The sequence below is a fragment of the Fringilla coelebs genome, assembly GCF_963513975.1.
Source record: "Fringilla coelebs genome assembly, chromosome: 2".
NCBI lineage: Eukaryota > Metazoa > Chordata > Aves > Passeriformes > Fringillidae > Fringilla > Fringilla coelebs.
In genome coordinates, this window is record NC_140029.1 from 31,382,404 (window position 1) to 31,408,115 (window position 25,712).

Consider the following 25,712-nt stretch of genomic DNA (forward strand, 5'->3'; position numbering starts at 1 on the left):
TAATTGTTACACTTTTCACAGAACAGGACAACTGTGGCTAAACAGATGGAGAAAAGAAGGTTCCCCATAGCCCTTGTCTTCCAGTGACAGACAGCTTCAGCCTTGGAACTAAATTGTATGAGTCTGAGTCCATCTGACTGGTGTGGTTATAACCAAATTGGAGTTTTGCCTAGCATCACTGGGGACTCCTAACAGATCTGTTTGTGTGGACACAATTGTAGGACTGGGGCTATCTGCTATTTTTATAACAAATTCCATATACCAGAATCAGAAGAACTCAATAGTAATTTTTATGTAAATTGCCTAAAGCAGCACAATTAATAATGGTGGGGTTTGTAAGTATTTCTCTCTTATTTCCCCTGCATTCCCATACCTCTATTACACCTACTTTCCTATACAAGAATCTCCACATGTTTTACCCCAGAACTGGCCTTCCGTTCTTCTCAGCCTCCCCATGGATGCACTTGAGAGTATCCCCAGTGCACTGAAAGGAGGTTGTAACCAGGTGGGGGTTCACTCTCTTCTCCCAGGCAACTACTGACAGCACAAACTGTGCCAGGGTAGGTCTGGGTTGGACATCAGGGGGAATTTATTAATGGGAAGAGTAGCCAAATATTGGAATGGGCTGCCCAGGGAGGTGGTGGAGTCACCATCCCTGGAGGTGTTCAGGAAATAACTGGATGTGGCATACTGCTATGGTTTAGTTGACAAGGTGGTAGCTGGCTAAAGGTTGGACTTGACAATCTTGGAAGTCTTTGCCAATATAAATGATTCTGTGCTTCTGCAATTAAAAATGCAGAACCACATGGGAAGAGCCAGTAGGTGTTATTCCTGTATGCAGCACGGGAGTGGAACAAGCAGGCCCTTCTTCTGTGGAAGAAACTCCTCCTACAGCGAGGGCGGCGAGGCCCGAACCTGGCTCAGCTCCCGTTCATCCAGGAGGACCCAGCCCGGTCAGGAACAGGGCCGGGCGGTACCCGGCTCCCCGGCCAGAAGGCAGACGCAGAGGGGACAAGCACCGCCACAACCCCACTCGGGCGTTCCCCACCCGCGTCCTGGCGGCGGGGCGGTCCCCGGGCGCGGGAGCACTCCCCGGTGCCGGGCACAGCGCTCCCCGGTGCCGGCCCCCGCGCCCGTCGCGGTACCGAATCCCCGCCGTCCCGTCCGTGCTTGCAGCGCGCCCGTCGGGCCGCCAGGGGGCGCCGCCTCCCCGCGCCCGCCGCAGCCCGCCCGCGAGCCCGGGGAGGCGCGCGAGCTCTCGCGCCGCGCCCCGCCCCTCCCCGCCCCGCCCCGCCGTCACGTGCGCCGCGGCCAGGCGCCTCTCTCCCTGCGGGCGTGCCGCTAGGGGGCGCCGCGGCCCAGGGGCCCTGCCCGGGCCGGCGCGCGCCGTTTGTTGACCGCGCGGCGGCGGCGGGTTGGTGGCGCGAGACTCTCCCGTGACGCGCTCGCGGGAAGGGAAGGGGGTGGGGGTGGAGGAGGGGCCGTGCCGGGGACACCGAGCGAGGTGCGGGGAGAGAGAAGGAGGGAGGGAGAGGGAGAGAGGGAGAGAGAGAGCGGCCGGCGCTGGGGAGGAGGAGGAGGAAGAAGGCGGGCAGGAGGCGGCGGTTGCGTGCGTCCGTCCGTCCGTCCGTGCCGGAGGGGGAGCCGCCATGTGAAGCCCCACAGACACACAACACGCACACACACACGCACACACACGGCCCGGCAGGGCAGGAGGCAGCGGCGGCGCTCCCGGGAATGTGTGTCTGGGACGCGGCAGAAGGTGAGCGGTGGCGGAGCGGGCGCCTTCCCCCCCTCGGCGCGGCGGACCCATGGCGGGAGGGACGTGCGGGGGGTGGCTCGGGGACAGGGAGAAGGAAAGCAGAGAGGAAGGGAGGGGAGCGGGAGGCAGACGCGGGGCCCGCAGCCGCTGCCCTGCCTCCCCGCCCCTCCCTGGGCCCGCGGCCTGGGCCTTCCCCGTTCTCTTCCCGGCGCGGGAACAGGGGGAAGGGAAAGGGGAACGGCGCGCGGCGTTATGTAACCGGCGCGCGGGGGCCTGGGCTGCCCGAGCGGGAGGGCGGAGGGGGACACGGGGACAGACCCTGTGCGCGCCCGCGAGGCGCCGCGGGGGCGCGCCAGGTGTGCGCGTGTCCGGGTCACCCGCCCCTCCCCGCACCTGTGCGTCTGTCTGTCTGTGCGTCTGTGTCTGTGTCTGTCACATGGGGCCTGCGCTGTAGACACAACACGGGTCCCCCAGGCCGAGCCGGGGAGAGCGAGGCTGTGCCACGGCGTTCTGCCAGCGCGGAGGGGTCACTGCAGGGAAATAGGCTGGAGGGGGAGGAGAGGGGAAGCCCGAGCCCTGGCGCGGCCGTGCCCTCTGGAACGCTCCCCGCGCTGTAGCAGCCTGTATCTTGTCTGCGGTTTCCCGTAGTGTTTGTCATAAGTTGCATTTGCTGAGCAATAGTGCTGGGTAAAATTGGTGCGCTGAAGGGAAGAGGGAGGACCCGTGCTTGATGAGTAAGCCCGTGCTTACCAACACTGAGGGACAGATGTGTTCACATCTTGACCCCTTCCCCGTCTGATTTTGATGCTTTCTGCTATACAGTTACCCTTGACTTGGCCTGTAATACTGAGCTAAAAGCCCCCGATGGGAAATGGGCTGTAATGGCATGTTAACCTTAAGAAGGAAGAGGAACATAGTATCACCAGTACGTTTGGGTTTTCTGGGTAGAAAGTCTGTGTGTTTTGTGCTGTAATATTCCATTATTTCTGATGCTTTAAAATTAAGATCACAGTCTTCAGAATGACAGGGCTGTGAGTACTCTGCTTGTATTAATGACTGTTTTAATGAAAAGATGAGTTGATATTTGTTGTGCATCTTGATCTAAAACCCAGGTCCTACCTCAAAAAATGACTCCATAATCCAAAGACTCAAAACTGGGGAACTTTAATTTTATAATCTGAATTCTTTTTTCATTTAGATGCAATTGTTGCTCAAATAGAACTGGTTTGAGCAGTTACCTAATTAGTTGCAAGAAGTTACAGCTAACATTTGTTTCCAGAATAGTCTTGTTTTACTAAGGTTTATGACATTTAACACAAATGAAATCCAAGATCAGATAGAAATCCAAATCTCTGACAAATTCCTTGCTATCTTGCCTCAAGCATGTAGTTATTACCCATTCCCACCATATTGGTCTTTCATTCAGTCCATTTCTTCTGCTGGATAATGTACGAAATCCCTGTTAGTAAATAATCCCAAGCTGCCACACTGGAGGTCACTGGTAGGACAGTGTTAGTAGAGGCACAGTGCAGACACCTGCCTTGTGACTCACTCATATTTAACTACTTGAAGAAAGATTTTTTTTCAAAAGCAAAGCACTAATAGGAAAAATTCATTAGTATATTTCAAGCCTCAATTGTAAAGTGGTTGTACATTTTTTTCTGATAACAATATGTGGTTTTTCAGTACATGATTCTACTAAATAATGAGCCCTTCAAACCCAGGACCAGTCCATCTTTCTGAATAGTACATACACTCTGGTACAGCCTGTTCTGGTGCAGTGATACTGTGTTGTAACAGAGTGCCAATTTTCATTAGTTGTTTCTGATCCCTTGACCCATATGACTTCCTGAAAGAATTTTCATGACAAATTTTCAATCTTTCTACCATCCCTTTCATTTACTAGAGAGATTAAAAAAAAAAAAGAAAGTAAGAATTAAATCTGGTTTTGAGTAGGTAGGAAAAAAATTAATGTGATTACACAGACTCTTTTTTTAATAAACCAGGACAAGCAGGAAAAAAAAACTTGCCTGACCCTGCCATGTGCTCTCCTCATTTAATTTGTTAGCTATTGTTTATTTCATAGGGAATGTTTTTTTTTTTAATTCAACATTTTTCTCTTTTAATTAAAGGGGTATATTATTATCACTGAGATCTCTGTCAGCTCTTAGGAGGTTTGCCTGGTGTACATATAACAAGGGAGCTAAATATCCAAATGTTGAAACCCTTCATCAAGAATACAATGTAGATTAATTTGATGATAGTACCACATGTTTACCTAAGCATAGCAAAGTGAGGAAAAAATTGGAAACAAGTAGAAATGAGTGTGGCCATGGAATTACAAATAAAAGTTGGAAGTAAGAGAGCAAACCTTAAGTGGATGCAAAAAACCTGAGGAATTCTTAGACGTGTCATACAGTATACTTGTGGAAGTGTCTTTGTCTAACAGATAGATATCTATAGTGCTCTGCCCTGAGGGCAGCTTTTTACTCTGTTGTGGAAACCAGACAGCATTTAATTGGACACACAAATGTTTTTAGGGAAGAGGGCCTGCCCTGTCTGTGATCCCCTCACTCTGTATTTCACATGGACTATCTGCTGCTCATAAGATAGAAGGCAGAATTAGGAAAGGCTTCTTTCTCGGTGTTCAGCAGAAGAGAGGTGAGTGTGCAGAACAGCCCTGAATTCTGGGCTGGAATGATAACTTCCATTCCTGTGGCTTTTGTTTCAAAATCGACTTAAGGACTGCTGCTATTGTAGCTAAGGAATCCGTAACCATGAAATTCTCCTAGGAGATACTTTTAGTATACCCAGAGCAAGGATTGTATATTCCATATTCCTTGCTTTAAATGCCTAGGCAGACTGTATTCCCTGAATTTCAGTGTTAGCTCTTGGCTAAAGCAACTCCTTTCCTATCTCAAAGTTTCAGGTTTCCCAGCTGATATTCTACCTGTTTGGTAGTGCTGAAACTGGTGACTTGAAATTCAGTTACTTGCAGAAGCAAAGCTTAGCCATGCTGTGGTTAACTTTTCTGTTAGTTTTGCTTTTCCATTCCCAGCTAAATATAAATACTTTACCCAAGTCCCAGTGTAATGGAATTCTTGGTTGTAACCTCCTTATTTGGTTTGCCTCAAGTAATGCACATCTCTTTGGTGTCTTGATTTATGAAAGTAAATGATTAACACTGGAAAAGAGAAAGGTGGTTTCTCTTAGGAGAAGACACTGCTCGGGTACCTTGCAGAGTCATTCTTGCAAATGCTGGTGGATTGGCTTGAATGCCAAAGCAAGAAAGCAGTGCAGAAGCTATGCACAGTAGGGTCAAGAACTACTCTAAGGTTTTTCCATATTAACTAAAGTTCTGTCCATGTTCATGACTTCATCTCTTTGAGCTGGCTCGCATCAGGTGTTTGTTCGGGGCATGATGAGTTAGCATCTCGAACAAGTGGTTGTGCTCCACTGAGGTCATTTTGGAAACCTAGGAGCTGTTGCTTTTTGAAGGAAGTAATGGAATTGCTATTAATTCTTACAAACAGGAAAGCCCCTGACCCCATGGCATGTAAGGTAAATGATTAGTGCAGTCTCCCAAGCAGTGTATTTTACCATTCTGTGAAATTGAATGCAACTCCCAGTTGAAGTAAAGAACTAAAATAATTTATATTGAAAGGATAGTGTTCCTGATTTCTGAATCTGCTTGTTGTTTTCAGGAAACATTAGAGCACTCAGCTCTAATACTGCCTTTTCAGTCATAATTCCTTGATTTTCATTCTCTAATTGCATTATTTGGTAAGCAGTTCCAAGAATCCTCTTAATAAACCAATAGTAGGGGAGAGGTAAGGTTGTAATGACTTTTTACTGTAATTTCTGGCTGATTTGAAGTTTTAAACGTTGCCCCTTCCTGTAACTTCTATATTGATTTTTAACCCAAGTTTTAAAATTGTAGCATTTGCTTGGGATAGGCCATTTTTGCTCTGTAGCCATTTTGTATTGATCTATCTCCACTAAGCAGCAGCATAACATTGCTGGTTTTATGTCAGAGGTGCTTAAAATACCAACTTAGAACCAGTACAGGCCAAGAACACAATTCAGATTTGAGTTTAAATTAAAGGATCTTGAAGAATTAGAGCATTTTTGGTTTTTTCCCTGTATTTTCCCTGGAAAATACAGAAGCATGGTGCTCTTATTTTTCTCTGAATCTAGGAGGAAACTTGTTAATATGCTGGGTCAGATCAGAAGTTTTTGTTAACAATAAGCAAACGCACTAAAATACTTTCCTTTCGTGTTCTGAGCTTCTGTAGTTTGTTACCTTAAAAAATATGGTTTTATTCCATTTATCTATTGAACAGATCTGGACTTTTAGCATCCTTGGTATCCAGTGTCAGATAATCTTGAAATAAACTAGGCTATAGATTAAAAAAATATTTCCATTTCTTTTGATCTCTTCACTTGCTAGTTTCATCTGATTCTTCCTAGTCTTGTTGGTCTGAGTTGATGAAAAAAAGTAATATCTATGGACTAAAGAAAGATGTAGAAAACTTGAGTAGAAACTTGAAGCTTCAAGGCTAAGTATAGAAGCCTTATGTTGTGAAGATTTTACTTCAAAAAGATTTTGCAGCTTTGAGAGTTTCAAAGGCTATGTCAGAAAAGCATTTGGGAACTTGACTATGCAATGTCAGTTGAAATTAAGTAATGTCATTCAAACACTGCTATGAACAGAAAATCTACCTATTTCAGTACTGAATCTGGAGTTAGCAATGTTTTTGCTGGTGAAGTTGTTGAGTTCTTAGAGTTTTGCTGCCCATACATGAGTAAAGAGTCCTCCTTAGTATCTGACATCATCTACCATTTGCAAAGTAGATGCCTCCTCTCTCATTTTCCCTGAAAACCTGGCAGGATCAACACTGGCTCAGCGATAACATTGGGTTGACCATAAAGTACAACTGCCTTGGACATGTCTCCTAAAAAATCCCCAACATCATCATGGAATAGTCAGGGTTGCAAAGAACCTTAAAGGTCATCTGGCTCCAGCTCCCTGTCATGTGCATGGACACCTTCCACTAGGCCAAGTCGCTTAGAGCTCCATCCAGCCTGGTCTTGAAGACTTCCAGGGATGGGGCATCCACAGCTTCTGTGGGCAGCTTGTTCCAGTGCCTGACCACTCTTACAGAAGAGAATTTCTTCCTAATATCTGATTTAAACCTATATTCAGTTTGAAGCCATTCCTTCTTGTTCTGTCTCTACATGTTCTTGTAATAGTCTCTCTCCCTTTTTCTTGTATTCTCCCTTCACATACTGGAAGGCCACAATTACATCGCTCTGAAGCCTTCTCTTCTCCAGGCTGAATAATCCAAATTCTCTCAGCTTCTCCTCATAGCAGAGGTGCTTCATCCTTCTGATCGTCTTATCTTGTTCCAATAGGCCAGTGTCCTTCCTGTGCTGGGACCCAGAGCTGGACACAGCGCTCCTGGTGGGGTCTCACTGCTGCCCATGCTGCTTTGGATGCAGCCCAGGGTGTGATTGGCTTTCTGGGTCATGTCCAGCCTCTCAGCCACCAGCACCCCCAAGTCCTTCAGGGCTGGTCTCCATCTGCTCATTCCACAGCCTGTATTGATTCCAGGGGTTGCCCCTCCCCAGGTGCAGCACCTTGGGCTTGGCCTTGTTAAACTGCATGTACCCTCTCTGCAGTGGTTACAGTGCTGGCCCAGAGCACTGGGCTTTGTTTCTGTGCCATTCACTACTGCCAAAGTGATCAGTCTGGGTAGCCAGCACTCATGCTCATCAGCAACAAAGACCAGTTTGTTGTGTGTGCACATACATACATACATACATACACCCACACATACGTGTGTAGTCAAATACCTAAATTCAGTCAAAAAGATGCAGTCTCTTCTGAAGGATTTCATCCATCTCCTGGGCTGAAGTCTGAAAGTAGTTATATGTATCAGGTTTCCACAAGCACAGTTCCTCTGAATTTGATGTTAATAAATTCAGAGCATCCACAGATTCCTTGCTTTGATCACCTCATGAAAATTTTGCAGTTATTTTTGAATAATTATACCTCCACTTACCCACTTTTTCTCCCTTGTTAAGTTCTTCTTTAGCTTTACAAGGATGTTTCAGTTGTGCCTGGAAAGTCTTAGAAAGTCCTTAATCATTCAGCAATAGCAACTCTTCTAATTATTTGGGAGTAGCGATCATGGGTTTACTTATGCTTACTACTGACTCCTTGGCCTGTACCTTAGCACAGACTGCTTGGGGAAGACAGGAGTTGTGGGACTGGATTGTCATACTGAGTGCACAAACCAAAAACCTTCTAAACAAGTTCTGTTGATTTATTAGGTAGAAAACTAACATCCCAGTCTTCATTTTCAAAGAAAAAAGAGACATAATTCTCCCTTCTCAAATATTGTAGATAGATAAACAGAGGGGATTGGAGGAAGACTATGCAGCTCATAAGCTCATCTTGTTTATTGTTTTGGATACTCAAGTCCAAGAGAACATTTCCTTTTGGTGATTTGCAGTCTCTTCACTGTTGGTATTTAGAGTCCTAGTTTCACAAACTGTGTTTCTTATTCTGATTTTACTTAATGGTTTTTATTCTGGATTCTAGGCACTTAGAAGCTGGCATAAAGATTATGACTGTGCCAAGTCCCCTTGGGGTTGAAGCCCCAGAAGAATTTAGGCACAGGAGAGAACTGATGAAGCTAGTTGATGAAGTTTGCTGAATCTTATCATTGTATGGTGGCACTAAGAAGCCTTGTGTCAAAGAAGTGATACTTGAACTAAAAAGTGAATTGAGCTACCTGGTTACATACAGCAATGAACATTTGTGAAGAAAAGCAATTCATCACTGGAGAACTCTGAAGGGGCTGGGCTGGTCATGACTTACCCAAAAATTCCAGAAATGTTGAAACTGAAGGCCAGTCTTCTGTAAGCAGAAGAAAAAACCAGGTTAAACCACTACTTGTGACAAGCTATAAATGAACTATAGCTGTTACTGAGTGTTATTCCTAGAGGGAAATTGACAGTTGGTTTCAAGTTAAGTCTGCCTTCCTATTTTTCAAAGAATTAGCCATCTCAAATGCCATGTATGAAAGCAAAAATGATATCTTGAAAACAGATTGTTCAGAGCTGGTGTGGATTGCACAGTGATCCTGGTTTCTGGACCTCATTCTCATGCTTCCTCAAGTTGTGACAAGTAAAACAGTTGTCTGTCCCAGACTCCAAGTTAGTTGTAACAAGATATAAAGGCTTTTGTCTTGTACAGCTCTGATATAAAGTTGTTAAAGTTATCTGCTGTACAACTGCTTTTTGTATTATTGCGACGTTTAGCCAGCAAAAGAAATTTATATTTCTTAGTTGTTACTTGTGTGTGAAGTATTTAGTCCATCATTGTACTGATCATGAAAAACTGATCTGAATAGAGACCATTTTGAGTTGCAGAAATAGTCAGTTTGGAAGCTGGATTAGTTTAGCAAAGAGTTCTTTTTTTGGGGGACTGGTTGAACTGGAAGTTTTCAGACTATCATTTCTTTACTGTCAACCTCAAATGAAAGTATGTGCAGAACATCATTTTAGAATAGTTATCTGCTCATGAGGAGCTGATTCTGCAGGACTTGGAAGTTTTTCCATGTTTTATGTGAGTTGTATGATATTTTGCCTTTCTAGCAAATGCCATGGATGCTCATGTTTTAGACAAATGGTATTTCTAAATTTCTCATAATGTTTTCTAATATTTAAATTGCCCAAGCTTTTTAAGTTTGTTCTTTCTCATTTACACTCTTATCTTTAACCACAGGACATGGAGGTGGTGTTGGGTGTTTTTGGGGATAGCTATTGGTTCAAGTGTCCTTCAGCTAATTTCATTTCTCTTGATTTAAAGTATCATCAAAGATTGAACTGCAAAACAGAACTTGCTGGTTGGCCCTGTAACATCAGGTGATTGTAGTTAGGGCTTATCCGGTGGGGATGGGTAGCCTAAGATGTGGAGCTGCTGGATTGTAACTTTTTTTTAAAAAGCCCTTACCCTGTGGAAAAGGTAAGGTAGTCTATCCCTCTGGTTTATTGCAGGGGAAAAAGCATAAGCAGTACTACTTAGTGAACAGTGGCCAGCTCATTAGAACTCTGTATCTACATTTACACTGCTGTTAGTTATAGTCATGACCCAAAAGTTGGTTTCTAGAAATTGCTAAGATAATTTTAAGATCCCATCCATTCCCCTCTTTTTGCCCGTCTGCTTTGGCTTTATCTGATGCTTTTGTAAGTCACTTCATCTTGCTAAACTTAGGGAAAGCTAAACCATAAAATTATGTCAATTTTATGTTGATTTAGTGAGCAGAACTTCACATAGCACCAGTGTGAATGTAGGGGTCATATTCTCTTGGGAAGAAGGGATAAAGTCTGTTAGGCCAGCAGAGGTAGAATCATCCCTTTTGGTAGCAGCCAGCCAACAAGTTGACTCAAACATCTTATCAAACTTCACCCTGAGACTTTATTTCTCACTTAGAATAAAATTCAGTTGCTTTGCAATGTACTAATTAGTAATTTTAATATAGAATAGTAGGGCTAACCCTGAATTGTCTGAAATCATGGGCATTTAAGCATATAGTATCTTTTAAAAAGCTTTTGACTTTTTGGTGTAAGTTCTTTTTGCTGGATTCTGGACTTCTTAATATATGATAAAAAAATTTGTTTTCTACCCTATAGCAGCGGCTCTTTTCCAGAAGACTCAGCCAAGAATAGGACTCTTGTGCTTAGAAATGTATAAACACATAAGATAGTTCTTTGCTCAAAGAGCTTGAGGGTTAGTGCCAAGCAGAGTGGTGAGTTTGATGTGGGAGGTGGAATGTAGAGGCATGAAACTCAAACAAGCCACAAAATACCCACTTGGAGGAAAAAGCTTCTAAGCCCTGCTGAGCTGGTATGAATTAAATCTACAGTTCAAGGAAAAGATTCTGATACTCATTAGCAGTGGCCCGAGACACTCATACTTCTGCTGGAGCTACACCTTTTATATAGGCTTGGGGCATGTGAATATGTTAAATAAATCAAGTTCTGCTGCATTAGAGGACAATGACAGGATGTCTACTCTGGTCAGAAATGTAGACTAGCTGTTATAGTGTGTTATACTTCCATACAGCTTTCAGTTACCAAAAATCAGATTATCTGGATGGAACTGTACTTGTGTGATGCATTTAGACAAACTTTGGCAGGGTTATTTGTTGAGTCACAGTGCAGCCTCATTTTGTCTTTGGAAACAGTTCATATGTTTTCTTGTAGGGCAAAACCATAAAGTTTATGTTCTGCCAGATTCAAGTTGGCTACTTGAAGAGGTAGCAAAAATACCTCTGCACTGTAGATATGCTTGGCAGAGAGATTGCTGAAATGTATGACGGAAGGGACTAGTACTGCGCTGGAATTAAAAATTTCATGATTAAAAAGAACATGATCCATGTTCACTTCTTGCAGAGTCATTGGAGAATACAGATCTGTGCTCCCAACCATTTTTCCCCATAATACCTGTGGTTTTGGTCTGGGTTGGTCTCTTAGCCATGTTAAAGAATTTGTGCAAACAGAGAAAACTGTTCCGAAACAAGTTAGATACTTTAAGAAAGAACTGCAAGAAAGATGAACTCTTGTCCGAAATTGGCTTGTTTGTGATGGCTGTTTGAAGTCCTCTGTCTTGATTTCTACCCATCCACACCTCATCTACTTCCCACCTTCATGTGTTCTTTACTAACCGTTTCTCTTACTTATCCCTTCATCACGATTCCTATAGGGGGAGCATCATACTATCCTTACATTTCTTATTTAATGAACCAGTGAGCATGTTTAAAATCTTGCTTAACTCTTCCTCTGCTTTAATGTATCTTGGGCAAGATATTTCTTGTGTTCATTCGTTCCTTAGGTTTCAGCAAGGCAGCTGTAAGAGGTTACCTTCATTTTTAAGGAAAAATTGATACTGTAAGGAGAAGTCTTTAGCAGAGAGCTTTCTCTGTAATCCAGAAACCTTGGTTCACCATTTAGTTCCTGGAACTATAAAGGGAGAAACTAGTCTCCCAGGTTTTCATATCAGCATTAAGAAAATAATCCGTGACCCTGAAAGGGAAGACTTGAGACAGAGACATCTAGTAATCATGAAGTACCATGTTCCTAACCTGGGTGTTCAGAATTTAAGTGGACTGGCTTAAGTGGACTGAGTCAAAAATTGCATCTGCTAAGGAAATGGTAAATCACTATCAGATGTTTTAAGTAGGCATTACAGCCTAGTTTCTCAAGTTTTGCAGGCTCTAGGAAGACAGCTTCTGAGCAATTGATACGTCATGTTTTTAGCACCTTGACCTCAGTAGTTTTGTTTGATTTCTAATTTTAAAGAAGCTAGGCACGTAACCGTGATTCTGATTTTAACTGGGTTCACTTTCAGACTAGAGAACTTTTTTCCTCACCTCCCAGTGTCCTGAATAAAAATGAAACGTGTTTCAAGGTTTCAGAAAAGCTCACTCTTATGAAGACAGTTCTTCAGTTTGTCAGGCATTAGATATTTTAGTTTAAGCATGATGTTGTTGTACAGGGATCAGAGTTAAGACCTATCAAATCCTGTCTTCTCAGTGGTTGGTGTTGTGGTGATTTAGAGTATGCATTTTGTACAGTCTTTTTTTTTTTCCAGAGCAAAAGTTTATATTTGTATGAGGTTTTTTCTTTGATACTCTTAGAATCATAGAGCAGCCCAGATTGGAAGTGGCCTTAAAAGAGTATCTAGTCTAACCTTTCATGGGTAGAGAAGGTTAGACTAGGGAAGCCTGGTTGATGTTATCTGGTGCCCTGTCCAATTGCAACATGAAAATCTCCAGAGACGAGAACTCCTCTGGGTCCCTGCGTTCCCGTCATTGATTGTTCTCACTCTAAAAACTTCTTTTCAATGTCAAGATGAAACTTCCTCGTGCAGCTTGTATCTGTTGCCTCTTGTGCTTTCCATGCTGCTCCTTATGAAGAGAGAGCCTCTGCCATTTTTCTAGCCACCCTTTAAGACTTTGTCATCCTTGATTAAGAGGGAGAAAGTAATCATTAGTTAAGATTCTGGTGTCTTTTATGAGCTCATACACTGATATCTGTAGTATCTAAAAAAACTAGATGACATTTTCATTAATGGTTTTTCTTTATTAATGAATTTACTCTTTTCTGTTTTTCAAAGAATTTTTTAGCCAGAAGTGACAGATGTGAGATACACTTCACTTCAGTCAATGAAAAAATACAGATTTTCCATATGAAAGAAATCATCAAGCCATTTTCACTATACACTGTCCTCTGCAGGCAAAAAGACAATTGTGTATCCTAAGTGGTCATCTAGCTCATCTCCTCTCTTTTTCCTCAGTGCTTCTTAAGAGTTCGGTGGTATCTATTAGATGCAATCCTAACCACTAAAAATTAATTTCAGAAGGCCTGATGCCTTGGAAACAGGTCTGTGGGTAAGAAATGGAGGGAAAATACAGTAATTTGAGAAGGGGTTACTTTGTTTTGGATGTTGGTGTAGAGCTCATTTCTTTGATATGTGATTGATCTTCACAATTGCGCATACAACAAGGTATATGTCAATTGTATATCAAGTTACAAGCAACTGTTAGCACAGAACCAAGTGCATAATGATCTTTCTGTGTTTGTGGAGGTCCTGAAACATAAAACAGATGCTTAGCTTTTCAAAATACCTGCTACCTGCTTTGACTATGATTCTGTGGTTGCCTAATTTGCCATATTTGCAGTAGTCAATGAAAATGATAGTACTTATGAAAACTTCTGCTGCAGCTGTATCGTATTTTGCAATCCAGGGTGGTTTAACTGGATATCAGAGTATGCCTGCTTCATCCTCTAGGACAAAAAGGAATTTAGAGACAAAAGCTAGGACTCACGTTCAGCTAGGTTCATAAGAAATTGAATGTTAATACTATAAATGAGGTAGTCTCCAAAACAGTGCAGTAGAAGGCCTGGATAGGAAAATTACCAGAATGTGGTGTTGTTGTCTCCATTCACAACCCTATGTGCTTTCTGGTAAGCTGTAGACTGAGTGAAGCTTCTATGCTCTCGTTACTGGACAATGCTGTGGATGGTCCAGAGACCCAAAAACAAGGATAGAAATAAAAATTGTTTACTTTATTTAGTGTATTTACTGTAGTTTTGTATGGGTTTTAGGGAGGATAAAGGAATATAAATTAAATATTTAATGAAATAGAAGACTTAAGACAGTCACCTTTTTATAGTTTCAGAATCTTGTGCTGATTCTCTAAGAGCTGATAGACCTAAAAGGCTATTTTGTCTTTTTATTTAGAGAACTATTTTGTTTGAAAAGTGAGTGATGTAATAGCAAGCAGTGATTTCATGATCTTACCACATCATTAATCAATATTCTAAAATCAGTTTTACAACAGCTGTAGTAAATATGAATCACTTGGGTGCAGTGAACAGTTGGCCACAGTCCAAGCATTGCTTTTTCTATCCAGGAGTTCTGTTCTAGCCAGCTAATAGCTCATCTGGGGACATGGCTGTGTTCAGCTTGTGGTCCAGGGATAAGTGTTTTGCATAAAGGAGAACTGCAATTTGGCTGGTTGGGTTTGTTTATTTTTTTATTTATTTATTAAGCAATGCAACTAAAAAGCCCCAAAGAATCAAATCCCAAACCTAACTATAGATCATACTAGGTCTTAAACATCTGGCTTTTCTTTGACCATAAGATCACCTTTGGTTTTTTGTTTTGATGTGATGTATTGCATTACAGCAACATATGCTTGGATGTTTTATAATCAGTTGTAAATCCATTGGTGTCTCCATTGTAAATCCATTAATCCAGTCTCTAATACCAGGAAGTGGCTGCCTGCATTGCACCATATCTATGGTATCAAATAGGAAATAAAAGATTGTTCATGACCTGGACAATATTTTGCATGGATGCTAGCAGCTGTATTTAAGAACCATTTATTATTCCTTTTTTAATAGGAGATGTATGAGGAACAGAAAGAATTTAATAAATTGTAATGGACAGTGAACATTGTAAGGAGTTTTTAATATTCAGGGTGAATAAAGCAAAAGGTGTGTGTGGTTTTTGATATGTCGCAGGAACCACAGTATGCATTACTGCAAAACTGAGGAATTGGGTTTTTATGTGATCTTTCATTTCTAGATTGGCTGTGAAACTCAAATACTGCAGTGAAGTTGATTGAAAAAAATTAATCTTTGTGATAATCTGTAAATGGCCTGTAGTGCCATCATTGAAATGCCACTGATGAACATTTAATTGATCAAGCATTGTTCTTCCTCTGCAGAAGCTTCAGTATGAGGCGGGGTGGATGGCGGAAACGAGCTGCTGATGGCGATGGCTGGGGAATATGGGTATGTTCAAAACCTAGTTGCTTTTTTTAAACAGGTAGATGGCACTGTGGTTAAGAAGGGCTTACAGTTTTGTTTTACATGCTAAGAGGATGCTATAAATTAAACCCTTTTGCTTTACTGGAAAACACATAATTAAGTTTGAAAGAAATGTTTTAATTACCAGGTTTTGAAGTCTGTGTTCACAATAATCACTAAATTTCATTATTAATTAATAAGTGCAGACCCTTGAATAGTTTTGAATCACCATTTAAAAAATAAACTAAGTAATTTGAAAACTATTTACGGTTGTCTCCACTACTTTCTGCAGTTGGACAAATAACTGAGGCACCTAATTTACATCCATGTTTAGAATAATACTGTCCTGTGTAAACTTAGGAACTGAAAATATATGGGACCACATTGTTTTTTAGGCAATGAGTCTCAAATTTAGCACCCAAATTTGCATAATCCCATTTTTTCCTCTTCTTTTTATTCTATAAGAGTTTATATATCTCTATATAGAATATTTATATATATAGATTCTTTTCCTATAAGAAGAAGATTAAGGAGTATGAAATAAATCCTGCCATGTTGAAAATAAGATGCAGTTATCTTGTAGATATAAGTTTATGGTGGAGCATTTGCTATTTTTCATTTGAAAAATGAATGCCTTTTGCATGTCAACCAGATAGAGTTTGGAGAAATGTTCCTTACCTTTCCAGTCTTATAATTGACCAGTTTCTGTATGTAAACTTTAGGAAATAGGACTGGCATCATGGGTTGTGTTTTGTTTTAATTTAAAAACTAGGGTGGGTACATGTCAGCAAAAGTTAAGAAATTGGAGGATCAGTTCCGGTCGGATTCAGCCATACAGCAACAGAGGGATGGAAATTCATCAAGTATCTTTAGCGGAGTCGCCATCTACGTCAATGGCTTGACAGGTGAACCTTTATTTCTTATAAGGATCTGTATTGTGTCATTCTCGTGTTTACCATCCTGAGTGGAAGTAACTGCAAAACACATGAATTTGCAGCTAAGTAAATACATGACAATTACTCTGTATATGTTTTGTATGTTCCGTTGTTTTTCATGATTAAGGTTTTCAATTTAAAAAATCTGATTTACATTCTGATTATAAATATTGCTTTACTGTATCATTTACATAACATAACTTTTAGAAATAGGAGTAGATCTTTGCGTGTTTCTGTGGTCTTAGTATTTGAAATGAAGCCTTTTAATTTCCTCCATCCTCCTACACTTATTAAATTTTTAATTTTTCAAATTAGTGGTGGTTAGATTGTATGCCTTAAATTTAGATTTGGGAGAATATGTCAAAGTTTTCTTGCTCGGAGTGACATAATGTGTGAGACAGAACCTACTGATACTGGAAGGAGGAACAAGAGGTAAGACATTTCTGTGTTGTAGGGACCATCTGTGATGGACTGATAGTGTATGTTAGCTGGAGTAAGGTTTTTAATCTACTATGCTTATGTTCATGCTTCTTCTTATTTCTGTAAAGCAGCTTAATAACCTTTTGGAAACTCCCCAGAAGCCTTATTCAGGGATCTCTGCCAGGAATGTTGTGATTATTATGTAATTGATGCATAGAGCTTCTATGGGATAGATTAGTGCTGGTTTAAGCACAGGGCTCAAATGGATTGAAAAGGTTAAGGTGGATATGTTAAACCATTAATATATCTGGATTGGTTGTTTAATGCAGGCATTTTCTTTAGTGAAAGTCCACTATTTGTGTATTCTTCAAGAGGCTAGTCCCTTGAAAGAGTTCTAGAAGATACTGTCCAAAAGGCTGGAGTAGGAAAGGTAACACTTTGAGAAAGTGTGTGCTATTTTTAGTTAAAGGTTAGAGGAATGTTAGACATATTTTGAGAGTTGACAGAAAGAAATTGTAACTGTATCCTTTAAAAAATTTTTCCTGGTTCTTGTATTGTTCAACCTTTTTTAAAAAAACATGTTGTGCTAGATTCACTATTCAAACATTGTGTTTGTGTTGACTCAAATCTTTTGGTGCCTCTGTGACGCCACTGCAAACATTTTCCAAAGCTAACACTTTTTTCTTTTTTTTTCCTCACCTCTGCTTGCAAAATAAGTACTGTTTTTAAAATGACTGAGGAGATCAGAATGTTGATGGTTTTTAAGGTATTCTTTGTTCCCTGTAGCAACTCAAGAATAATCTTGTGAGGATGGAATGAGTTAACTGCTTCAGTACATCAGAAATTACATAGTAGGAGTTCTGTGCTATTGCTAAACCCTTTTGATATTAATTATTTTCTGTTGCTTCTGGGTATAAACTATTCTCCTGAACTCTGGTGAAAAGATAATCTAATTTTGTATTATGTTGATGTAAAGCATTTTTTGATATAGTTTAACATTACATCTACTTGAATGGTTTTTTCCTACCTTCTTCCATACATATTGTTGGAAGCTCCTCTAAAGCAAGTAGAATGTTTGCATTTTGAATTAGTGTTTTCAAAACCCCAGTTTTGTGCATTTTTTTGCCAAATGTTTTTCTGATTTGTTCTTTGAAGAACTTGTAAGTTTTTTCTTGAATAAAACAATGGTTTGCACTCTTTCTGACCTTGGCATCATATTTATCAATTTAAGTTGTTTCTCCCACTGTATTTGCTGACACTAAGCAGGAATATTTCTGGTTTTAATTTTATAGATCCCTCAGCTGATGAATTAAGACGGCTGATGATGTTACATGGAGGCCAATACCATGTGTACTATTCCAGATCAAAAACAACTCACATTATTGCCACCAATCTTCCAAATGCCAAAATAAAAGAATTGAAAGGAGAAAAAGTAGTTCGGCCAGAGTGGATCGTGGAAAGGTAAGTTTACATCTTCCTGCATTTGGAGATTTCTCCTTTTCGGGGAAAAAAACCCAAGAAAAGTCTGGAGAGAAAAAAATTAAAGATTGCATTTTGAGATTATGGTTAAGCTTAAAATAATTCAGTCATAGAACAGCTGGGTAGAAATACCACTGTTACACTGAAGATTCTCTTCTTAGGGATTGTTCTTTAAGAAACTTCACCAAGAACATTCAGAAAGTCTGAAGCATATTAGGAAACTGAACATTATCCTGTTAATTCCATTTAATATCTAACCAATTGACCAGACTTCATCTCAGGATGTTAAAAAACTACTACGTGATTGTTTTAAATCTCCTGTCCTGTGTTTTGCCTAAGTTTCATGTCTGTATATGAAGAAGTATGTCAATTGAAAAGTGCTCGCATAAAATTGGAACTAATCCATTTAAACATTTATTGTGTTGTGACTTTGTAAGAAAATAATAAAAACTAAATGGAAGAAAAAAAGTCTACATTTTATTTACAGAATATTGATGCTCTTTCTCCATGCCCTGGAATAGATAGAATCCAGTGAAGTTGTCCTTGATAAAGACAATAGCCAAGCTGAGAGCAGTTAATGTGGCTTGCATCTCTCTCCTTCCATCTGAGGAACTCACAGGAAATAGAACATGCAGGAGCATGTTCTAGAAATTATCCTGCTGGTGTCATGCCATTCTTAAGTAGCCTCTTTCCTAGATAACCAGCGGAAACAGGCAAGGGAACTGTTCTGCAATGCATGTGTGAAATCTTATTTTCAGTTTGCTGGTTTTCAGTCCTTTGTATTCAGCTGTTTCACATAATGTATCTTTATGGTCAGTTTTTAAACTTTAGTTAGACATTTTAAGTTACTCAGTTTGAAAAAGACTTCAGATAGATTTTTTTTTCCCCCCTACAGTTTTAGGGCCTCACCCCTGTGTTTAAGGACTTGGAAAACTGATGGGAACTGTGGTTTTATTTGGAAGACATGACTGGTTTTTTTAGTGCCATTAGAGCTTGCTATGATTTTGACCAGATTGGAAAGATGAATTTGTGTACGTTCAGTAGAGACTTAATAGAACCTGATATGTCAAATCTCCTCAAATTTTTATTCTGGTGTCTTGTGTTCAGGTTCTTCATTGTGGCTCTGGAAGGTTATACTGTGGAATAAGTCAGAAGAACCAAGTGTAGACAGATACATGAGTTTGAGCTCAAGGAAATGGGGGAATACGCTGTTTCAACAGAACAGGGTTTATATCACAATCTAGAATAGAAGCTGATTTCACTACCATGTCTTTTTTTGTTTCCATTCTTCTCAACAGTATTAAAGAATACTCAGTGATTAAATAATCCTTCTCTGTATATGGAATACCAAATTATGTTCTCAGTAGATCAGTTTGTGAAAATTAATGTAATAGATGTAGAGTTTCCAATTTCATACAATTGGAAGGGACCTTAAAGATCATCTAGTTCCAACCTTCTTGCCATGGATTAAGTTGGATGAAGTTGCTCAAAGCCTCATCCATTCAGGGATGGGGCATCCACAGCTTCTCTGAGCAATCTGTTCCAGTGCCTCTCGATTCTCACAGAAAAGACTTTCTTTCTAATACCTGATCAAAACCCACCCTCTGTCAGCTTCAAGCTATTCCCCCTTGTCCTGTAACTACACAGTCTTGTAAAGAGCCCCTCTGCAGCTCTCTTGTAGGCAATATGATGGGTTTGCAATTTTTTCGGTTTGGTGGAGAATCTACCCTAAAATGTTGCTGTCACAAGCTGCTGGTAAAACAGTGTTATTAGATCTTTGGTCTTGTCACCCAAGGTTGCAAAATGAGGAAGTTGTTTGTCTGTGGAGCTTTGATTTGTTTCTTATGTGCATATATTATGATTTAGTCCTTAATTACATGATCACATGCCATCTTTTTTCACTGTGGCATCTGCCACATTCTCTGCACAGAAAAGATTGAGTTCAGGTTGCAGACTGCTAATACAGTGACATGGCTTTTCCTTTTTGTCTCCTGTTCCTTACTTATTGCATGTGACTTGAATTCTTTGCTGGTAATGAAATGAATAATTAATTCCTGTCTTTTATTGGTGCTTATCACTATAGCATCTGTCTGCTTTCCAAAGATTAATGAATGTAACATAGCACGATTATCATGGCTATTATTTAATTTAATTTTTTTGAGAGCCAACTAAAGGACATTGAGGTAAAACACCAGAAATGTTCATAACTTGGAATATGCCATGGAAACTATATAAGATTCTGCAGAGTTACTTGTGCGAGGATAGTAAGGCATGTGAAGAACTTTATTGCTGCATTAAAGGCTTTGCGTATTCCGAACTATGTTCTAAAGTCAGATTTTTACAAAAATTGTTGTTAAATGGAAGTAGCTCTAGAATTTTGGCTTAGTTAGCATCCCATAGAGATCTTCTGTAACAGCAGTTGCAAAATCCAGTGTTGCAGAGTAAAAGTGTGGTTGCTGTAGTGACAAGTCATTCTTTATGTATGCCCCTTATTGTGTGTTTTTGCTACCTCTCCATGTTTGCAACAAATGAAGAGGATTACAGGCAGGCCTCCTTCCTAAGTCAGTATCCCTTTATTTGAAAAGTACACCATTACTTTATTTGAAAATTCATTCCTTTATTTGAAAAATACAGCATTACACCATACTACCATTATGTAGTGTGGAAAGGTGGTTGTACAGTGAAAGCCAGATTCAGATGATCTGAGAGCTTGACTTTCAAATTTGAATATTCTTTTAACATTTTTTGACATTTATAATCACTTTTCAGAGACTGAGGATAAGTAACATGAGGTACCAGTATTTGTGGATTCCTTATTTTGATTTTCAAATTAGGTGAATATTTTTCCTAAAGAACTATGCTACTCTAATACAAATATGAAGAAAATAGTTAATAATAATTTTTTAATGATTCTATTCTGGTATGACACCTAATTTTCTGATGAGGATTTCAAATGCAAAAGAGAGGAGTAGATATCATTTGCTATGACTACAGTTGCACTTTTGACACAGTCCCCTGTTGCATTATTGAAGACAAATTGGGGAGATATGAATTGGATAGTTGGCTGCTGGCTGAGGGATGTAAGTACCTGCCCAACTGCCTTGGTCACCATAGTGGTCAGCAGTTCAGAGTCAAACTAGCAAATAGCCACAAGGGGCATTTCTGGAGAGTTTATATACTGGGCCAGATGCAGTTTATATCTTCACTAACAACATGGATACAGTGGAAAATAGCTTCAGCAAGTTTGTGGATGATTTAGAAGGCAACAGTTGATACACTGTAGAGAAGGTCTGTCCTTTGGAGAGCATCAACAGACTGTAGGAATGGGGTGGCAGAAACTTGATGAAATTCAACAAAGCAAAATACCGAGTCCTGAATGCAAGACAAATTAGTTCCATGCAAACACACAGGCTAGAGACTCACTGGCTGGGACACACCCTTGTAATCCACCAGGACCCTCAAGTCTTACCCTAAAAGATAACCATGAAGCTGCAGTTGTGCCCTTGTGGAGATAAAGGCAAACAGCTACTGGTTGCATTAGCAAGACCACAGTCCAGATCAAGGCAAGTTATTCTTCCAATTTATGCAACACTTCGGAAGTTAAATCTGGAGTTGTGTGTCAGATTTTGGGCTATTCAGTAAGAGAAGTACTGACGACTGCAGTGTTCCATTCAGAAAAGTGCCACCAATATGAGCATGTGATGTATAACAAGAGACTGAGGAAGCTGATTCTATTCTGCTTGGAGAGAGGACTAGGATGGAGTCTAATTGTTATCTTTCATTAGCTGTATGGAGGTTACGAAGGACGTGGAGCCAGATTTTTCTTCAAGATGTACAGCAGGTGGACAAAAGGCAATAGTCACAAGTTGCAGCAAAGAAAAATTCCACTATAAGAAAAAGATTTTTCATAGTTAAAAGAGAGTAAGCAGTGAAACAGGTGCCTAGAGAGGGTTGTAGAATTTCTGCCTTTGGAGATGCTCGAAATTTGTGTTGACTTTTTGACCTTGGCAACCTGATATGACTTATATAACGCCTTGATCAGTGTTTGGACTAGAGACCTCCAGAGGTCCTTTCCAACCTAATTGTTTGTAGTGATTATGAATTCTGTGACACAGGGAAGGTGAAATGGGTAAAGATGTTGAATGATGCGTCTTAACTAGGATTCCTATTGCTGCATGTTAAGGCAGTTTGGAAAAAAACAACTGTTTGTTTATCTAGTAATGCAGCTACTCCAGTAGCTAAAACCATGATGTTGTGAACAAGTTCTTAAATAAATGTGGGTTTGTTTAATCATCTTGAAATAGTAGCAGTTACTCTGAAATATTACCAAGTTGGTTCTGCACCGATGTTCATGCAGCCTTTTGAGAAACAGTCAAGTCAGGCGTTGTAAAAACTCAGTTGCTGCCTTATCACTTCGTGTACAAGAAAGCTTTGGAACTTTCCCGGGTGTATTTTTAACTCTGTTGGGCAATGTTTAATGCAAATAATGTTTCTTTATGAATGGTATATATTCATGTATCAAACAGTATTTAATTGATGTAGTTTTGGGGCTGTTCTGATATTCCATTTCCATAGAAACCTTACCAGGTATATATATGCTTAACTAGTTTTAATTTATCTAATTGGGAAATGGGATCTCCTACTATATTCTCTCTAATTGCAGCCAGAAAGCTCCCAAGGGCTTTTGTTCTACTGTCCAGCTCCCTTGGTAGTAGTACAGATTCAAGCAAGAGAAAGCATTCAGGTGCTGAAAAACACTGAGCTAAATTATCTTTAAAATCTGACTCCAGTTCTATCTTCAAAATTAAATGCTAATACTGATCTGCTTTGATATGGGAGAGGTTTCTCTGCTGGAAGAAGTCCCAGTGTCTCTGAGCCAGTATGAAGAATTCCATTCAAAGAAGAGGTATAGTATAGGCTTGGAAGGCTGTAGGTTATCTCTGCTGCCATCAACAGGTGTTGGGGTGGAAAGATTAAATCATCCTGTTGTGTGTTTTTGAGACGATTTCACTCCCAAGTGTGTGGCTTCCCTAAGGAATTTAGCAGTTACTCAGGTATAATTGCAGTTTCAGTGGAAGATGAAAAAGAAGAGGGAGATAGACTGGAACACAGTAGGAATAATTGGAATGATTGCTGTAGATATTTATGGTAGGTCTGTTTGGAAATTATTCTTCTGTTTAGTTTGCCTCAGTGAATTTTTTACAAGAAGAAGTAATTAGCCTTGTGGAATGGAAAAAGTAGTTAATTTTTAACAGTGAACCACATCCTAGCTGACCTCTTTCAAATTCTACCCTAATTTGTTCCATGATAAAGAGCTCAGTCACTGTTCTTCAGGTGGAATTACCTGGACCACTGAGCAAGGGTTTTCTGACTGTTTTGTTTAAATTAAATATTTAGGGTTTGTGTGTGTCAGTTGGAAAGAGAAATGGATGTAGACTACTGACCAACACATCTTTGCAAATACCTTTAGTTGCACCAGTCACCACATCACAAATTACTTTTCAGTTCAATCCAGTTAAGGGTGAGGAAGGGGTAGTGGAAGGCCCTACAAGTACAAATAAGGGGATTCTTTTGGCATGGAAGGTTGGGATTTCTTTAAAATTTCTTAAGCAATAACTTGGTTTTTCTTATTTTTTTTTTTCAGCATTAAAGCTGGACGTCTCCTTTCGCACATTCCGTATCAGCTTTACACCAAGCAGTCAAGTGTTCAGAAAGGTCTCAACTTTAACAGCGTACGCAAACCTGAAGATGCTGTGCCAGGTCCAAGCAATATAGCTAAAGATCTCAACAGGGTGTAAGTGTTTCTGATTTTGTAAGGCAGGTGCTCATCATTCACCCATAATGAGTTTGCATTTGTAAATAGCATTTTCAAAGCCCATTTCAGCTTTGTAAGAGGCATTTCAGCTTTGTAAGCTCTGAGGTGCTGAAATTTAAAAGTAAGGTATAGCTGTATAAATAGTTGAGGAAAGAGTTCACTTACCTTGACTCCAAGCCTCGTCTCTAGTCTTTGGACCACAGTTTGTTTGATAGTATGATCCAGGAGTCCTAGGATGTAATATATCTGTATGGAAGCAGCAGGCATTTATTAAAGGATTCTGATAGGTGACGCTGAAAAGTGAGTCTTTATTTCAAAAACAAAAAGCTGGTGACTGCTTTTGGTAAAGGTGCCTAGGAATGAATATAAATACATACTAGTTGTTAATCTATTTCTTTAGCCTCTTAAAATACAAAAAGGAAGTCACAGCATACATTATGTATGCTAACACCAAGGATTAAGTCATGCTTGAGAGAGAAGATGGATTGAAAAATGAAATTACAATATAAAAAAGTATCCTAAGACACCTAAGACCTTGAGAGGAGACTTGAAGAGAAAGCGCCAGTAAAACTTTTTAACTGGCAGAGGAAGTGGAATTTGGAAAGGAACATTCCACTTTAACTCATCCAGATTTTTTTTTTAATAAGAAGGTTCCTGAATCTTTTTCAGAAATACATGTTTGTTTTTTAGAGGCTAGAATAATAACGTTATAGAATTTTTTAGGTTGGAAAAGATACCTGGATGTCATCTGGTTTAACACTACTGCTCAAGCAGGGCTAAGGATACTGTGCAAGATGCTGTACTTTCTGATTTGTACTGATGATCTGAGTTCTTCCACAGTCTGCTGATTTTTTTACAGTCCAGTCATGCATAATGCTGAGGATACTTCACCACATGAGTAGGATTTGTCTACGCTTAGGAAAATAAAACCAAAAATTAATATCTTTCTCAAAAGATTAATATCTTAATGTCTCAAAAAATTAATATCTTAAGCAGTATTTCATACCCATATTTTACAATGAGTGGTACAATCATCATCACCTCTTACTGTTGCATTGTTAAAGATTTTTTAAATGAGAAGAATATTCAGACTTCCCAAAATGTCAGTGTAGTCTGAAATACATGACTTTAAAAGCCTGTCTATCCTCTAAGTATGTGCCACTTTATATACCATTTTCAACCACCCAACTCTTCAAAAATACTATCTTTACTGCAATTTATATTTGGATAATCTTAACCAAATTGTTTTCATGCTTAATTGAGTTTCTGGTTTCAGTAGCGCATTGAATAGCTAATCTTTTCCCACCTTTTTTTGTGTACTTACATGGCTAGCTTTGGGAGTGCTGGTTGGGTTTGTTGGGTTTTTTCCAGCGGATCAAGAATGTGTAGAACTCTTGTAGACTTTGATTTTCATTTCCAGAGTTAATTTTTTGAATGGAAGCTTTGTCTTAGTGCTAGTGTGCTTGTGGCAGAATACTTTGGTTTATAGCTTAAAAGCTGAAAATTAGTTTGTTTGTGGTTTTTATCAAAGCTGAGTGATTTCTAGAGCTTAAACAGATTTTTTTTTACAAAAAAAAATGGATCTAACATTAATCTAAAATAATTTCCTAAAAAACAGTTCTCTGTATATATTTTCTCATTTCTTTTTGTTTGTTTATAACTAGTTAAGGAAAATCACATCTCTTGGTAAAAGGACAGCTCCTTCTGATGGTTTGTTTATTCCATCAACATTCATGCTGTGTGTGGCAGTACAGTTCTGTTAACAAACAAATAATTACAGTAATTCAGCAGGAGACTGCCTTCCAGATTACAGGCCAGGGAAATAGCTTTTCTGATGTGAGCATGGTCACTCCCATGTAAAGTCCTAGTTAATATTACATGAAATCTTTAAAATCTTTGGTATGGTGTTATA

The 25,712-nt window shown here is 39.8% G+C and overlaps 1 protein-coding gene across 2 annotated transcripts in view; it reads left to right on the forward strand.

The window, feature by feature from the left end:
• Positions 1-1,549: 1,549 nt before the first annotated feature.
• Positions 1,550-25,712, forward strand: part of REV1 (REV1 DNA directed polymerase) — a 54,813-nt gene continuing 30,650 nt past the window's right edge. For both annotated transcript variants that reach the window (XM_084226425.1, XM_084226426.1), the window contains exons 1-5: positions 1,550-1,762; positions 15,070-15,136; positions 15,924-16,056; positions 17,799-17,967; positions 23,630-23,779. In XM_084226425.1, coding sequence (XP_084082551.1) covers positions 15,080-15,136; positions 15,924-16,056; positions 17,799-17,967; positions 23,630-23,779 — 509 coding nt within the window. In that variant the 5' untranslated portion in view covers positions 1,550-1,762; positions 15,070-15,079. The remainder of the gene's footprint in view (positions 1,763-15,069; positions 15,137-15,923; positions 16,057-17,798; positions 17,968-23,629; positions 23,780-25,712) is intronic.